Raw genomic sequence first — 17,470 nt, 5'->3', positions numbered from 1 at the left:
CCAGGAGAGGGGCGGGATAATCAGTTGTCTTTCACATTCCCTCTGCACAATAGGACGCAATAGGATATTTGTTTTCAAGTAGCAGGGAATTCAAGCCAAACCGTTGCAACTCTGCCATCAATCATTATGTTAAGCCCACCAAACGACTCTATACACGATTTCAATGCCCTGATTAAGTTTCGATTTCTGGAGCTCACAAGCCAACGGAGAGTTGCTAGACTAGCCCTGGGGCGCGCCTAGATTTCTAGGCTAGCGATTTGTAGGATTGTTACCGAACGTTCTGTAGGCCAAAATCAAAACACTGGTGAACGTTCTCAAGACTACCAGACGCGAGCCTCTTCTGGGTTGCCAGATGTAATGAAGACTTAGCTAACATTAGTTGACCTGCAGCTGCTTTAACGTTTCTCCAACCATGACCCAGCTACACATTACGGAAACAGTGAAAACAAAAAATACCTCTCTAACCAACGTAACTTATTTAGCTGAAGTTAGCGATGCAGATGAAGTAGCCTAGGCTACCTGTCGTGGAGAAATATGGCCAGCTCTGCGTCAGACTTGATATTCTTCGTTTGACGAAGACGTCACCATCTCAGGAAGCTCCTCCGATATCCACTTAATCTGTTTATTGTTTTAATTTTGGAAATTTGCCTGCCTCTTGTAGGCGTTCATGACTACAACTGACAGCTGTTGACAGTTATTGGCCTTTGCTAATTTGGCAACACAAATAGGAGGACGCGTTAGCCCATAATACGCTATTCTAGAATTAATCGTTCAAGACAAATGAAAATTCCAAGAGATTCCGCCCCGTAATTCATTTTTTTCATGGGTTTTACGGGGTTTTACGGGTTAGAGTAGGCTAATGTTGTCAAATAGGCCATTACTTCAATTCATTGTGTTTCCTTACTCTCTGACAACATATGGTGATCATTTTTGGAATGGTTACAGTTTATTTTCCATTATTTCCTACATACTGGACCTTTAACCCATTTACAACATGACATTCAGCATTCTCACGGCTGGAGATCGTATAAAGATGAGAAAAGTCTAGGGCTTAGGTTCATACCATAGACTGTTATAGACCCTTTCATCAATAAAAACAAAAACAATGCTTGAACGTTCTATTTGGGCCCCAATCTACTTCCTCTACATTAAGATAACATATGGAATGTTAAAAAGGAAGTCTTGTGGGGCCAACTATGATGCTGATAATGGAACTCCCTTGAAAGGGTCCATAGAACTATAGTCTATGGCTATACAGTCCAGACAGACAACACAGTAAGATAGTAAGCTACAGACAGTAGCCTACAACACCAGTCAACTAGAGCAGACTAACAAATAGTTGCCAGACCTGTTTGCATGAGAAGCCAATGTTGTGTAGGCCTACATTTGGTGTGGGTTTTTGAACATTCTAACATGAGATTCCGTTCTGTAACAAGACAGGGTGATGATACTGCAATTGTGGGGTGTATCGGGGACGAACAAGAGGAGGAGTACAGGAGCCTGGTGGACTTTGTGCAATGGTGCAAACTCAACCACCATTACGAGTGGGTGCAAACTCAACCACCAATACAAGTATCTGGGCTTACAACTGGACAATAAACTGGACTGGTCAGCCAATACTGAAGCACTCTACAAAGGGCAGAGCATGCTGTACTTCCTGAGGAGGCTGCGGTCCTTCAATGTCTGCAGTAAGCTCCTCAGGATGTTTTACCAGTCTGTTGTTGCAGCGTCCTCTTCTATGCTGGTATGCTGGGGAGGAAGCACAAAGAAGAAGGATGCTGGATGACTAGACAGTAAGGAAAGCTGGCTCTGTCGTGGGAGCCGAACTGGAGTTCATCACTTCAATATCAGATAAAAGGACCCTGAACAAACTGATCAACATAGACAATGACTGTCATCCACTCCACAGCGCTATTACAAAGTAGAAGAGCTTGATTACCTGGAGACTTCACTCACTGTCATGCACAACTGTCAGACTGAGGAAGTCATTTGTCCCCATGGCCATTGAACTGTTCAATGCTTCACTGAAGGGAAGAGGAGAGATACTTCAGACAGTCTGTCTGCGTCTCCACCTTCTCCATGTCTGTGTACTGACTGTCCACTTGCCTATTGTTTTTACTGCTACACTGTTTATATTAGCACATATGCATAACCCCTTCCTCCCTCCCACAGCCTGGATTGTGGCCGTAAAGGCCTAATACTTTTTTATTTAATACCAATGGCTGTAACCCTGTTACTTCAACCTATTCTTGCACTGATATAGTTTTTTATATTACTTTGTCTACATTATTCTCTTATATGACCATATTTATTTTATGTTGGTCTCAGACTTTATTCTTGCACTGTTGCTTATAGTTTTAATATAGTATAAGCTATTTCTTATTGAACAACATAGCTAAAATTATCTAGTTCAGTAACATCAGTTGCTTGATTAAGGTTAAGAACATTTTAAACACTTTTCATGTTTGCTGGAGGGAGTGGCACACAACATTTTCACAAAGTCGGTCTACAATACCATGAGACAAGATCCTGAAGACAATAACGATAGGAAAAAAAAACATATTTGCCAATGTTTTAACATTAACAGGAAGTTGATAGCCCAGTAGCCTGGCTAGCGCCACCACTTCTCAATGAGACGTGGTCTGGGAACCAAACGTTAATTTTCTCGTATTTGAAAAAAATGCCCAGATCCGTTTATTGGGTGCCACGGATGTCTATCAAATGCGTCTGTGCATAGCTCATCATTGTCTTGCTTTCCCCCTTGTTCTGTGATTGGTCCCCTATCTCAGGCGAAAATTTGCTCCATGGTCTCCAGGCTGCCTTAGCAGCGTGAATCAAATCGCGCGCAAGGCAGCATGGGAACACCCAGGCTAACAGCCCAGTACAAGTTAATTCAAAATGGAGTTCACAGAGCCGTATGTGCATTAATCAACAGGGCATATTTATTACCATTTATATTGTTATAAACATTGGACAATAACCTCCACCATCATTAAACATGTTCTGAATGCTTTTAAAAAAATTCAATAACGTGTAGAGCAGTCCACCTTCTTGATCACAGAATTCATTGTTTACCCACTTCTAATTTTACCACTACATCTCTGGGTTAAAGGTGTCGGGGTTTTTGAACATTCTAACGATTCCGTTCCTCCAGATATTCTGGGCCAAGATGTAGCAGCCTGCAAAGCTGTGTTCAATTCCTGGCTTCCACCATTGTGCCCTTGAGCAAGGCACTTAAGTTGCTCCGGTGACAATAATCCCTTGTGATATAATTGACATAGGCCTACATAAGACACTTTGGATGAAAAGTGTCTGCTAAATGTTTCGCTACTGTTACTGGAATAAAGACAGAATGTATCAACCAGAAAGAAACATCCATTTTGTCTTCCATGTCTGCATAGGTTACTGCAAAAAGATTGTTTTTAGTCTAAATAAGCAATTAAAAAAATGTTTTCAGTCTAAATAAGCTTAATTTCATAAGGGCTTGGCTTATAAAAACAATACGAATAATAAAAAAATGTCTTAAAAACAAGCACATTCGGCTGCCAGTGTGTTGAGCAAATTTTGTCTGGGTAAATTCCCTTAAAATAAGTCGTCATAACCACCCCCCCCCCCCCGCTCTTTTTTTTCTCTTATAAAATAAGTCCCCTCATGGGACACACACCCAGACTCCACAGGGCTGACTTCCAGCACGCTATCAAATAGGTTACTATTTCAACAATTTAAGAATTAGCCTACATAATGTGAAGGTTGTTAATTGGGACATGACAATTGAATTGCACTAAAAGCAAGTTGATAAAATGACCACGTATTTCCACTGCCAAGTCAACTAGGTGTGCCGAGATTTCTCCCGTCCAGATGGTGGCAGTATGATAATGATACCGTTTCTTGTTCGGTTTGAAGATAAAAAAAGAAGAACATTTGTTTGCAGACTCCAGAGCACCTGGAGGGAAACTTTTCAAAGGGGGCGTGAATAGCATGCTAACGTTAAATGCTCCACTAAAACACAACCACTAAGACGATAGGCCTGTGCGGATTACACGATTTGAGGTAGGCCTACTGAGTCTTCTTTACGCGAAGCGTTGTACATTTTGGATAATCTTTGATGATGTAGGATAGCCTATCGTAGGCTATACACAGGCAGACGTCACTGCAACAGTGTTAACGTAACGTTAACGCTACAGCGAGATAATTATGAATTAAACTGTGATGTTGTAATATTGCTTTGTGTCATTTTATGATCCAGTCGAAAGATAGTTTTCAGTTGCATCTGCTATGCAGTGTGTCATGGCTTTCAGTGTAATTTTGTTTGTATGTTTTGGTGCATGGTCTGAGATATGGACCGCCCCCGCGATGTTGTTTTTCCAACTGCGAGCGTTCATGTGCTGCTTTGTCGTCGGAATGTGTGAAAAACATGGACGACACAACACAATTTAAACATACGCCCATTCATCTTTAACAAATGACTTAAAAGTGTGGTGTAAAACACTTGTGAAATAAGAATTCTGCAGCTTTCAAGTGGCAAAAAGCCGTAATTTTCACATTAAAATCAATCAATAAATTATTACACTGTTTATTACACTGTTCAATTCTTGCACAGTAGGTCTAGTAAAATTATTGCACGGTTCTATCTTTGCACTCATATTGTCATATTTCATAATTGTATTACAATGTTATGTTAACTCAAATATCTGCGGAGGTCTCCAAGTAAGGTCTCTGTGCAGCAGTGGCATGGCTGCACTACATAACCACGCCACTATGAGTTCAAACCATCAATTTGAGAGCGACTGTTGATCCGAAGAAGATTTTCATTCATTTTAAAATAAAGATCCAGAATTTTAATTAACTTGAAGACGACTGGTTAACGTGGTTCTCAATAGGGAATAGTGCAAACTCAAAGGACTCGATTTAAAAAAAAAAAAATCCCCATCTCCCAAAAAATGTGTTCATGAGAAAACAAATACAGGAAATGCATAAATAAGTTATTAGAACTGCTACTATGGTTGAGCAAGAGGGAAAATGTCTCGAACGAGTGTTTCTATCTGTAGGCTAGTTAATTTAGTGATAAATGACCTTGCCTATTTCTATTGACATCAAAGTCCTTTTAGGCAAGTCCCTCCACTCGGCGGCCATATTGCAAAGCATTTTGGGCACTTATCGGGCATCTATTCGGGTAGAAATGCGTGTGCGCTCCAGCAGGGGTAGATCACAACACATGATTGGCACAATGTATTCACAACACACCACATGATTGGCATGATGTATTCACAAAATTTTGTGTTGCCGACTTTGCAAAATATCTGTACACAGCTGCCATATTGGCGTTACAAACTAACCCCATGCATTTCTATGGAAGATTTTTAAAAGGTTGTATCAGCTATTGCGGGGTAACGTCACTTCTGTTGACTTTCAAACAAAACAGAGAGCTAGCTCGCTATTAAGACTGGGTTAAGACGGTCTTGGTATGAGTGCCTGTCAGTTTAAGACATTTGTGAGGGAAGCTGTAGCACAGTTAAAAGGCTGCTGATGTGTGGGTGCAATTAATAACGTTTTCTATGTAGTTAGTTAAAATAAAGGTTCGTACTTCTCCTTGGGAGACTTTTGAGTCTTGGAAAACACTTTTCCATTTACATCGGGGTTTTGCAAACGTTCAGTGTCAGAGTCATGGTAATGGTAAGTCAGAGCCATGCATGAGAAATTGACAAGCAGCTGTAAGTAAGCATGCTAAACTCAACATCCAAACAGTATTCTAATGTTAGCTTTGAGATAGCCTACTGCTTGATTGCATAACTCTACTTAGTTTAGTCTCCTCAATGTAGGCCTACTATGTTGTAATAAGACCTTAGCAGAGTTAACTTTAATGCAGCAGTTTTAAACAAATTTGTGCAGCATTGTCACGATGCGGATTTAATAGCAATTTAGCCCGCCGTCTTCTGTGCAATGCTTCTATGTGGCAACAACAATCCTTCAACAATCGTTAATGTTTTGTTAAATGCACATGCAGAGGAGTGGGGCAGCGGGCTCGTTACGAGAGAGAGCGGGGTGGGGCAGGGCAAGGAAAGGCTGCGTGTGTAACAAGTGCAGCTCAATGAAAGGACTTGATCTTATCTTTAATTTAAATAGTAGGCTGCAACATAGAATATTAATGTGTGGCGGTCGGTTTTGGTTTCGTGGCGCCCCGCCACAGATTAGTCAACATATGGGAAACACTGCACATGAGAAGTGATGTTTTTCACTGGGAAAAAATGTTTATGCAAAGTATCAGAAGGTGCACACACATCCAACTTAGTACAGGTGCAGGGTAAAGTAGAGCCGTGAAATAAAGAAAAGAAAAAAATGTTTATGTTCATGTAATTACCACTGCAAACATATAATTACCGCTGTCAATGGCAACGGGTTTTGTACTTCAGATTTACGCCTTTTATATCACTCCACAAGTAGTCCACTTCTTTTTACATCCGTGAAAGCGGATGGTTGATCAGCTGTGTTCTAAAGAATGTTCAGTTTGTATTGCCACAACAAAACAGTAACAAATTAATATAAAGAGTCATATCGCATACTATTTGGTTTGCGCAGACTGAGGGCAGGTCTTTTTTTTTCCCCAAGGTAAAACTCGCACTGCGACTGAGCACTAACTACAACGAATCGGACGATGGAGGTAGAAGAACTCGGAGGCAGTCGTGACATTCAGGGAAATATGATTACCAACCATAATTACCACGAGCAACAAACCCTTGCAGATATGCCTACGCACAGAGACGTTAAAACTGAAACAGACTTCACAGAGACATCAATAGTGGCAAGCACAGCAATGGCTGATATGATGGAAGAAGAAGAGGAAGAGGTAGTCTGCACCGCGGTGGAGATTGAAGTGACTCTGGAGGAAGAGCCAGATCAAAATGATTGTACTGAGGGAGGTAAGTAACTTCAGACTGATGTGGTATTACCTAAATTTGTGTTCATTCAAGGACAGACTTGGACTATATGCCTTGTAGGTGTGGTAAACCCTTCAGCAGGGGAGTTTTAAACATTCTAGCAACACATTCTGTTCTGAAACAATGTAAGGTTCTAAAATTCCATTTAGAACATTCATTTTCTGGGGTTTATTCCAAGTAGGTGCCTTTAAGTGGCAGATCTGAGTAAGTTAACTCAGAGAATATTTCCTTATCGACAAATCGAAAAGTCGTTGCATGTGGAACATCATTCCAACATTCTACTAAAGTTGATGTCACACAAGTCGACTTTTCAACAATGCTATTTTCATATTATATTTATGTTACTTGGCAGACCCTTTTGTTGACAATATTGGCAACATTGTTATCATTAAAATTAATTGAATGTCAGATAACCTACACTATTACTACTACTACTACTACTACTACTACTACTATTACTACTATTACTATTATGGCTACTACTAATGATAATTACAATGATAATGATTGTAAATGTAGCCATACAAATACAATAGCCATACAAAGCTGTACTACCCAGATAGCAAGGGGCTGGCGGCCCACTGTCGGCCCACTGGGGGCTGCAGACAAATGCCCCAATATTTTGCCACTATCGGTCTAAAATCTTTTTCATTTGTTCAGTTATACTCCATATACCATTTTAATAACTTTTCTTAATATTCATGAGAAGTTGAATTTAAAGAGATGGTGGTCCAACGGCATACCACCAGCGGTCCGCTATCTGCCAATCTGATTTTGTTATCTGGGTAGTTAGGTGCAAGGTGAATGTTGCCATGTTGGAAATGTCTCTTAACAAATCACTCCGCCCAGTAGCCTGACGAGCCAGACCCACATTAAAATGTAGGGTCTGGGCACTCACCGTTCACAGTGCTCAGTCCGAGGGGCAGGATGATCAGTTGTCTTTCAAATTCCCTCTGCACGCAATAGGACAACGCTGAGTCCCATGCGTTTTCCCACCAGCGGAGCTAGTTGGCTAGTTCAAACTTTTGCCAACTTAAAACAAGCTTAACTCGTGTCACACTGTTGGCCAACAGCAACATCCATCTTCTTTGTTTTCAAGTAGCAGGGAATTCAAGCCAGACCATTGCAACTCTGCCATCAATCATTATGTTAAGCCCGCCTAACGACTCTATACACGATTTGATTGGCCTGATAGAAGTTTAATTTTTCGAGCTCATAAGCCAACGGAGAGTTGCTAGACTAGCCCTGGAAGCGAATGTAATTTGCTGCCGCTAGGGTGCGTCTAGATTTCTAGGCTATCCGCCCAGTGCTTTCCCTGAATGAGAAAGTTCCATTAGTTCCAAGCTTATAAAATCGTTGTGTCTCATTTTACATTGGTACTGTATTTGTACATGTCGTGACTAGCTACACAAGTCGCAACATGTAGGCAGGAAAATGTGAGGAGATCTTTTGTCACTTTTGGGAGCTATAAGCTAGTTAGTTCTGACCACCTCAGCAAGCTATGCTAATCGTGCATTCCATTTGTATGAAGGGCTCTTCTTACGAGTAGTAAGATGACCCAAAACAAGAAGTTATGGAAAATTACGAGATGATACACCCCCTAAAGTCATCTGATGAGAAACAGTCTCGTACAAATCAAACGACCCCCAGTTCATGGCGAGTTCTGACTACTTTAAAGTTACGTCATTTCACAAGTTACCGGCCACAAACCGGTCAAAAATCGTCAACGCATACAAATTGAACACATTATAAGCTAGGTTAACAGTCAGTGCTTCAGACTGAGTTACTGCATGCAAATATAACTGTCTACTTCAAATATGACCCAGGTGTATTGGAACATTCAGATGGAACACTACAGAATAAACGCAGGCGGGATGGCGAAGCTCGGCGACCGTCTAAGGCAAGGCCACACAACTGTGCAGGTTGCGAGAGTTCCGGACAGCAGAGGGGACACCAAAAACACCATCGGAAACAACAAAACAACAACGACAAGACTGTAGGAGTTCATCATGGAGAGGAGACTGGTGTGGAGGGGGGCTGCATTTGTGACCATTGTGGAGAAGTCTTCATCAGTACCACAACTCTTAACAGTCACGTCATCAGCACACACACCGCTGACAAACCGGGTGACCACAGCAGCCAGCCCAGTTCAAATCCTGAGAAAAGCTCCGAGTTAAACTCCGAGCTAAGCAGGTATTATTTACATTTACGTTTATTCATTTAGTATACGCTTTTATCCAAAGTGATGATGTCAATTTATATTACAAGGGCCCGAAGGGACTTGGGTTAAGTGCCTTGCTCAAGGCGCACAACGGTGGAAGCTGGGAATTAAACCCACAACCTTTCAGGCTACTGCATGATTGCTCAGCTCACTACGCTACTGCATGCTAGTTCAAGTCATTAACCCCTACGCTACTGCATGCTAGCTCAGCTCCTCACCCATTACGCTACTACATGCTAGCTCAGCTCCTTACCCATTACGCTACTACATGCTAGCTCAGCTCCTTACCCACTACGCTACTACATGCTAGCTCAGCTCCTTAATCACTACGCTACTGCATGCTAGTTCAGGTCATTAACCCCTACGCTACTGCATGCTAGCTCAGCTCCTTAATCACTACGCTACTGCATGCTAGCCCAGCTCCTTACCCACTACACTACTGCATGCTAGCCCAGCTCCTAACCATTACGCTACTGCATGCTAACCCAGCTCAGGTCCTCAACCACTATGACACCACAATGATTATGATGATGTTCCTTTTATTTTGCTTTATGTCTTGTGTGCTCATTTTGTATCTGTAAATGAGTAGATGCATTATTTCACAATCCGTTTTGTTTGTTAGGAAGAATTTATTTATTTTTTGCTCTTTTTGACACTACTTCTTCTCAATTTCTAGATTGTTTGAAATGTTGTCCGGTTCCAGAGATCTGGAGGAGACCAGTGAAGGCTTCAATGAAAGGTGTGATGGTGGTGGTGATTATGATGATGATTTAATTGCTAATTTCGCTTATCAAGTCAGAAGAAAACTAGCGAAGGCCTGAAGGAAATGTGTGGTTGTGTTAGTGATGTTGGTGATGATTATGATGTTTTTATTGTTAGTCAAAGTCTGTTTTTTTGTCATCAGCAACACGGTCGAACTGCAAGCAGCTGCTGAGTGTTTACACAGGGAGAGCGGTGGACAAGACAGTGCAGATTCCTATGTGCAAAGAGACAGCGGTAAAAAAGACAACACCGTTTCAGATGAGGACAGCATACTATCAGCTGAAGACGCCTTCGATCCTGATTTTGAGATGTTAGTAAGAAGTTTGAGAGTGTGTGTGTGTGTGTTTGTGAAAAAGTGAGTCTGTGTGTGCCGTCTGTGAGAGTGTGTGTTCATGAAAAAGTAAGTGTGTGTGTTTGTGAGAAAGTGAGTCTATGTGTGTGTATGTGTGTGAGAAAGTGAGTCTGTGTGTGTATGAGAGAATTGTGAAACCCAGAGTGGTAGAGAAAACAGAGTGGCGACACTCCCAAAAGAGACTGTGGGAACATTTTTTTTTTTTTCCATGCCAGTTTCCGGATTATGGGAATTTTGAAATTTAAAACGCCAATCACTTGGTCAGTAGTCAATTGTTAAGTTAATTGATTACATCCTCCAGCATCCAGAAATACATCCTGTGATTCAGCCATTCAGCACACTTTTTTTAGAACTTCTGATCGTGTGGCGACGACATCAGAGTCTCTCACATAATTTAAACGACCAGCAAAGAGCAAAGTCAGTTAGAAGAGGTCCTTGTGGGGGTCCAAGTCCCTCGTCCCGGGTCATTTCCTGGTCACCATCTCTTTCACTCACTCGTTTCCTGTTTCCTGTCTTTGTCTTCACTCACAATTAGGGACGTATCAATGATTAGTCGATAAAGTGGACGATGTTGATTATGAAAAAAATGTCAATGTGGAAATGTATTATTGACGGGTCTGCAAAGACATATTGAAATCTTTGGCTGCTCCATGCGAATGTTCAATAACGTATGAGATACAAACATTTATACACACACATACACACACACACATGCATACATACTTATGAATGACAGCGCAACAGAGAGAGACAGGGTGAAATGATGGCCGAAACTTAACTCAAACGCATCGGAACATTTTATTGAAATAAAGCAACAAAAACAGACAAGTAACTATTTCAATGACCAATGGCTTTGTGCCAACTGGCTATATCATAGGTTTTATGTTAGCTTACCTGTCGGAAAAGATCTCAATGATGACGATGGCGATGGCTAGTATGTGAACTCTACAAATGACGATGGCGATGGCTAGTATGTGAACTCTACAAATGTTTATTCTGCATATTATTCTGTGTGTGTGTGTGTGCGTGCGTACATGTGTGTGTATGTGTGTGTGTGTGCGTACATGTGTGTGTGTGTGTGTGTGTGTGTGTGCGTACATGTGTATGTGTGTGTGTGTGTGTGTGTGCGTACATGTGTGTGTATGTGTGTGTGCGTACATGTGTGTGTGTGTGTGTGTGTGCGTACATGTGTGTGTATGTGTGTGTGTGTGTGTGTGTGTGCGTACATGTGTGTGTGTGTGTGCGTACATGTGTGTGTGTGTGTGTGTGCGTGTATGTGTGTGTGTGTGTGTGTGTGTGCGTACATGTGTGTGTGTGTGTGCGTACATGTGTGTGTGTGTGTGTGTGCGTACATGTGTGTGTATGTGTGTGTGTGTGTGTGTGTGTGTGTGTGTGCGTACGTGTGTGTGTATGTGTGTGTGTGTGTGCGTACATGTGTGTGTGTGTGTGTGTGCGTACATGTGTGTGTGTGTGTGTGTGCGTACATGTGTGTGTATTGGAGAGGGATGGGGAGAAGTGCACATGTGTGAGTGTGTGTGTTTGATGTAAGAGATGGAAAAAAAATGTGACCTGTCCATGTGGCTATCGCTAGGAAACCGATAGAGTCAGACGATTCACAAGATTCTGACTGGGAGCCAGAAGTCCGCACCCCTAAGAAGAGGGCGAGGTCTGCGACTTTCACCGTGGGCGACCCGCACGGAGGCGCTGATTGGCAGGTGCAATTAATTGATTAATCCAGGGTTCCCACGGGTCATGGAATTTCGGAATATCATGGAATTTTGGAAAGTCTACTCCAGACATGGAAAGTCAGGGAATTTTAGCATTTTGGTGCAAAGTTTTGGACTATCAGGGAATTTTGTTGCAGCAATTAAAAACTTACTCGCCAAATATATACAAATTTCCACACTAAATTGGTGTATATCTGGTTATTAGCTTTACTGCTTGTTTGGGGAGACCAACTTTGTTTATTCAATGTGCATTTATTCATCTCCCGCTCTAAAAAAGTAAAAATCTTGGTAAATAATTGTGATATCAATAATGACCAAAATAATCATGGTTATGATTTTTGCCAAAATCAAGCAGTCCTATGGGAGCCGTGGGCGGCCGAGCAAACGTGTGAAGCGTCAAGAAGGATCCCCCCCTGGGTCCACTCAAAAGAAGACTGCTCAGAAGGACACCCTGAAATGTGTTGTGAAACACCGAAGAGGACGCCCCCCTGGGTCCACTCAAAAGAAGACCGCTCAGAAGTATTCCGTCAAACGGCAAAAAGGACCCCCCCCTGGGTCCACTAAAAAGAAGACCGCTCAGAAGGACACTCTGAAATGTGTTGCGAAACACCGAAGAGGACGCCCCCCTGGGTCCACTCAAAAGAAGACCGCTCAGAAGGACGCTCTGAAATGTGTTGTGAAACACCGAAGAGGACGCCCCCCTGGGTCCACTCAAAAGAAGACCACTCAGAAGTGTGCCAGGACACACCAGAAAGGACGCGCCACTAAAAAGAAGTCTGCTGGCCAGGACACTCAGGAGGACGCTCGGAATTGTGCCCAGTGTGGGGAAGTGTTCTCCGCTTCCGTAGATCTGGAGAATCACATGCTCACGCACGATGCAGAGGAACCTCAGGACGGCAACCCGACTGACAGAAGCCCTGATCGCTCATCAAGGCAGGAAGAATCCATCGAAGGCCTCAAGGAAAGGTATGATAGGGCTTTTGTATCTTCACACTGTTGTAACTGAAGTGTCACACGGAAAATTGAGAGGGGAGGAAAGTTTTTTTTTCATACCAATAGTACTCCGTGACCTCGAGAAACCCAAGATCTATAATCTATGCCGGAATTCTCCTTAAAAAAGGTCTTAAGACGTTTTAAGTTGTTGAATTCTCCTGTATAAAGGTCTTAAGACGTCTTAACTTGTTGAATTCTCCTGTAAAAAGGTCGTAAGACGTCTTAACTTGTTGAAACCTGCAGAGACGGCGATGAGAATGACTACACGGACGAAGAGAGCATCGCGTCGTGCGCTGAGTCCCTGGACGAAGAAGAGCTCTTGGTGGAAGGCAGAGACCCGGATTCTGAATCGTAAGTACATCAATTACAACGCCCGCCATATGTATTGGTACCCTGGTTAAAGTTGAGTGAAGAGATGTAAAAAAAATCATCTCTATATGTGACGTTGGAAGACACTCATTTTCCGTGTAGACAGACCCGTGGCTACACTGGACATTCAACTGTGTTCTGTTCCCAGAGCATGCTTTCTTTGTCTATGATCTGCAGGATTAGGGCCTTCTCGACGAGGAGATTGCTTGTCCGCGGATAATTTGTGGCACAATCGAATGGTATCATGGAACCGCAGACCGAAAAAAAAAAGAAACTAAACATTTTCCAGAATATGCAATATTTCTTGATTTAGTGTTATCAAATAAAGAGGCATAGCATTAGGGGGTAGTGAGCGCTAATTCAGTGTGTGCGCGCATCTGCGCAAGTGAAACTGTTGAACCACTGGAGATCTGACTTTGACAACGGGGGGTGGGGGGGGTATTAAGATCGTCTAGTCACTTTAAGACGTTTGAGGGAACCCTTGCAATTGTAACACAGTTGAAAGGCTGCTGATGTGTGGATGCAATTCATAACGTTTTCTACATAGTTAAAATAAAGGTTCGTACTTGTCCTTGGGACAAGCACTTTTGAATTTTGGAAAACACTTTTCCATTTACATCGGGATTTTGCAAACATTCCGTGTCAGAGTCAATAAAATGAGCCCTTCAACGAAATTGACAAGCAGCTGTAAGTAGGCTAAGCATGCTAAATTCGACATCCAAACAGTATTCTAACGTTAGCTTTGAGATACTGCTTGATTTCATAAAACTTAGTTTAGTCTCTTCAATGTAGCCTACTATGTTGTGATAATGTGTGTAGGTGTGTGTGTGTGTGTGCATGTGTAGGTGTGTGCGTGTGCGTGCATGTGTAGGTGTGTGTGTGTGTGTGTGTGTGTGTGTGTAGGTGTGTGTGCATGTGTAGGTGTGTGTGCGTGCGTGTGTGTGTGTGTGTGCGTGTGTGTGTAGGTGTGTGTGCGTGTGTGTGTAGGTGTGTGTGCATGTGTGTGTGTGTGTGCGTGCATGTGTAGGTGTGTGCGTGTGTGTAGGTGTGTGTGTGTGTGTGTGTGTGTGTAGGTGTGTGTGCATGTGTAGGTGTGTGTGCGTGTGTGTGTGTGTGTGTGTGTGTGTAGGTGTAGGTGTGTGTGCATGTGTAGGTGTGTGTGTGTGTGTGTGTGTGTGTGCGTGCATGTGTAGGTGTGTGTGTGTGTGTGTGTGTGTGTGTGTGTAGGTGTGTGTGCATGTGTAGGTGTGTGTGCGTGCGTGTGTGTGTGTGTGCGTGTGTGTGTAGGTGTGTGTGCGTGTGTGTGTAGGTGTGTGTGCATGTGTGTGTGTGTGCATGTGCAGATAAAGACACTGACGCGTTCCTCCTCGTTTTCAGGGAGTCGGAAGAATCTGATTGGGAGCCAGTGGCAGAACCGCCCAGGAAGCAAGTCATTTCCCATGATGACCCTGACAGCAGTCTCACTCAAGCAGAGGAGGAGGAGTCAGGAGGGCCAGCTCCCTCTAGACGACCTGCAACCCACAGAAAGAAAGCGAAGTCCTCCGTTGACCACCCCACCCCTGACCCCGGAGTCACTCAGGAAGAGGAGTCGCCGAGAGTTTTAACTCCCTCTAGACGACCTGCGGCACGCGGACGAGGAGGAAGGGGAGCAAGTGCAGGAAGCAGACGAGGAGGAAGGGGAGCAAGTGCAGGAAGCGGACGCGGACGAGGTCGCAGGGCAGAGCCCACGGCCAGACCGGCCTTCGCCAGCGACGCGTGGAAAGGGATGGACCAGGAGGATGTGGTGCCCTGCCAGCCGACCTTTAACCCCACCCGCACCCCGGGCCCCCAGCTCTCAGCCGGGCGGGTTTACGCGGCGGTGGAGCTGTTCCAGCTGTTCATCACTGACGCCATGCTGCAGACCGTCGTCAAGAACACCAACCGGTATGGCCGCCGGCAGCAGGAGAGTGGAGCGAAGCAGGCCGAGTGGCAGGACATTACGCTGCGGGACATGTACTCATACTTGAGCATGCTGGTCTACATGGGGCTGGTCAAGGTGAGAAAAAAGATTCATATATTTTTTATTTATATAGATAATATAAATATACTTATGTACACATGCTGATCTACATGGGGCCGGTCAAGGTGAGAAAAAAGATTCATATATTTGTATTTATATAGATAATATAAATATACTTATATACGCAGCTAAGTGACAATAACACACAACTAGTTAACACACATCACAATCTTCAACACACTTGAAGTATACTGATCATTAGCTGCAAGTATAGTGAAATATGTTAAGATTTAGTATATTTAAGCATATTTGGGTGGTCCAGGTGTTCGTACTTGAGTTTGCTAATCTACATGAGTGTAGGGGTGTCACATTTACGTATTTAAAGGAGAACTCCGGTCGATTTCAACACTTAGCTCTGTTGTTTGTGATCACGGAGTGCTGTCAGTAGCGAAAAAACTAAACAAAATTAGTGTTGCCTACACAAAGTTATGCTCCTGCTAGAGTTTGCACCCAGGCTGCTGAAACGGGGCAGGCTTTAAATGTGCTTTTAGCCTCTTAACATGTTCGAGATGTCATTACAAGGGCCTAGCCATGTGAACTGATTCCTTCCGAATGAACAATAAATATGACTGCAGTATATGTGAAAGAGATGCATAAAGGTTGTGCTAATTCAGCCAGTGCATATACCTCTGTTTATTTCCAGTGTTCCGGTGACGTCCACACAAGTTGACTCATACAATCGTATAATATTCCAAAACGAGGCCCCAGCCGTGGCGCAACTGGCTGGGGCACCTGCACCGTACACCGGCGACCCGGTTTCGATTCCCGCCCCGTGGTCCTTTCTGGATCCCACCCCGACTCTCTCCCACTCACTTCCTGTCACTCTCTGTCACTCTTCCTGTCGCATTAAAGGCATAAAAAAGCCCCCAAAAAAATACTTAAAAAATTCGTTTTTTTTTTTTTTTTTTTTTTCACCAAAAAACGATGGTCACGAATAATTGCCGTGGTCCATAGTAATGACTATGTAGCAACATGGATTGGCTGTATAGCCTAACTTCACAACTGAGCCTGCACCACTCCAACAAGGCTTGAGTTCTCACGCATGCTCATGGTTAACTAGGCAACAGTGGAGGCTGTCGGCAACATCACGCACACACACGCTACCAGCCAGATATCAGGAGTCAGTCAAAGTCAAAGTCAAAGTCAGCTTTATTGTCAATTTCTTCACATGTTCCAGACATACAAAGAGATCGAAATTACGTTTCTCACTATCCCACGGTGAAGACAAGACATATTTTACCAATTTAAGTCCACAGACAAACATAACATTCAAGTAAACAAAAAAGTAAGTAAATAAGAGGGCACATATAATAATGAAAAAAATAAGAGCAGCAAAATTTGGTTGAGATTGTGCATAGACAGTCAATAAAATACTAGTGCAAAGTCAGGCCAATAAAAGGCTTGTGTAGTTCTGTTTGACCTAAGTAAGAAAGAAAGTGACATAGTGGTGCAAGTTATGTAAGAGCAGCAGATGTGTTGTGTTTTCAGGACAACAACAACAAGTTGTAAAGTGTACAAGTGTGCAAGTGTGCAAGTGGAGTAGTGCACGCGGCCATTGTGGGTCCAATGTCCAGGATGTTATGTAGCTGAGGGTGGAGGGGGGAGAGGAGGGTGAGAGTTCAGCATCCTTACAGCTTGGTGTATGAAGCTGTTGGTGAGTCTGGTAGTGCGGGAGCGCAGGCTTCTGTACCTCTTCCCAGAGGGCAGTAGATCGAACAGATTGTGAGCGGGGTGACTTGCATCACTCACAATTTTGGTCGCCTTGCGGGTGAGGTGGGTGGTGTAAATGTCCTTCAGGGAGGGGAGTGAAGCACCAATAATCCTTCCAGCTGTGTTCACTATGCGCTGCAGGGCTTTCCTGTTGTATTCAGTGCAGCTTCCGCCCCACACAGCGATACAGCTGGAGAGGATGCTCTCAATGGTGCCTCGGTAGAATGTGGTCATGATGGCTGGTGGAGCACTTGCTCGCCTGAGTTTCCGCAGGAAGTACAGGCGGCGCTGAGCTCTCTTCGCCAGTGATGCAGTGTTGGTGGTCCAGGAGAGGTCTTCGCT

At 43.4% G+C, this 17,470-nt stretch overlaps 2 protein-coding genes across 4 annotated transcripts in view; one reads left to right on the top strand and one right to left on the bottom strand.

Annotated features, from left to right (window-relative positions):
* Positions 1–17,470, bottom strand: part of LOC121718806 (NACHT, LRR and PYD domains-containing protein 3-like) — an 849,641-nt gene that overhangs the window by 645,378 nt on the left and 186,793 nt on the right. The window lies entirely within an intron of this gene.
* LOC121718809 overlaps positions 3,886–17,470 on the top strand; it is a 34,967-nt gene continuing 21,382 nt past the window's right edge. The window contains exons 1-9 of the mRNA XM_042104065.1: positions 3,886–4,050; positions 6,607–6,917; positions 8,762–9,128; positions 9,833–9,895; positions 10,061–10,228; positions 11,862–11,985; positions 12,350–12,963; positions 13,234–13,341; positions 14,737–15,394. Coding sequence (XP_041959999.1) covers positions 6,653–6,917; positions 8,762–9,128; positions 9,833–9,895; positions 10,061–10,228; positions 11,862–11,985; positions 12,350–12,963; positions 13,234–13,341; positions 14,737–15,394 — 2,367 coding nt within the window. The 5' untranslated portion in view covers positions 3,886–4,050; positions 6,607–6,652. The remainder of the gene's footprint in view (positions 4,051–6,606; positions 6,918–8,761; positions 9,129–9,832; positions 9,896–10,060; positions 10,229–11,861; positions 11,986–12,349; positions 12,964–13,233; positions 13,342–14,736; positions 15,395–17,470) is intronic.

Source organism: Alosa sapidissima, chromosome 9, assembly GCF_018492685.1.
Source record: "Alosa sapidissima isolate fAloSap1 chromosome 9, fAloSap1.pri, whole genome shotgun sequence".
In the NCBI taxonomy this organism is placed as follows: Eukaryota; Metazoa; Chordata; class Actinopteri; order Clupeiformes; family Clupeidae; genus Alosa; species Alosa sapidissima.
Note: the sequence above shows the minus strand (reverse complement) of the source record. Positions and strands in the feature narration are given on the sequence as shown.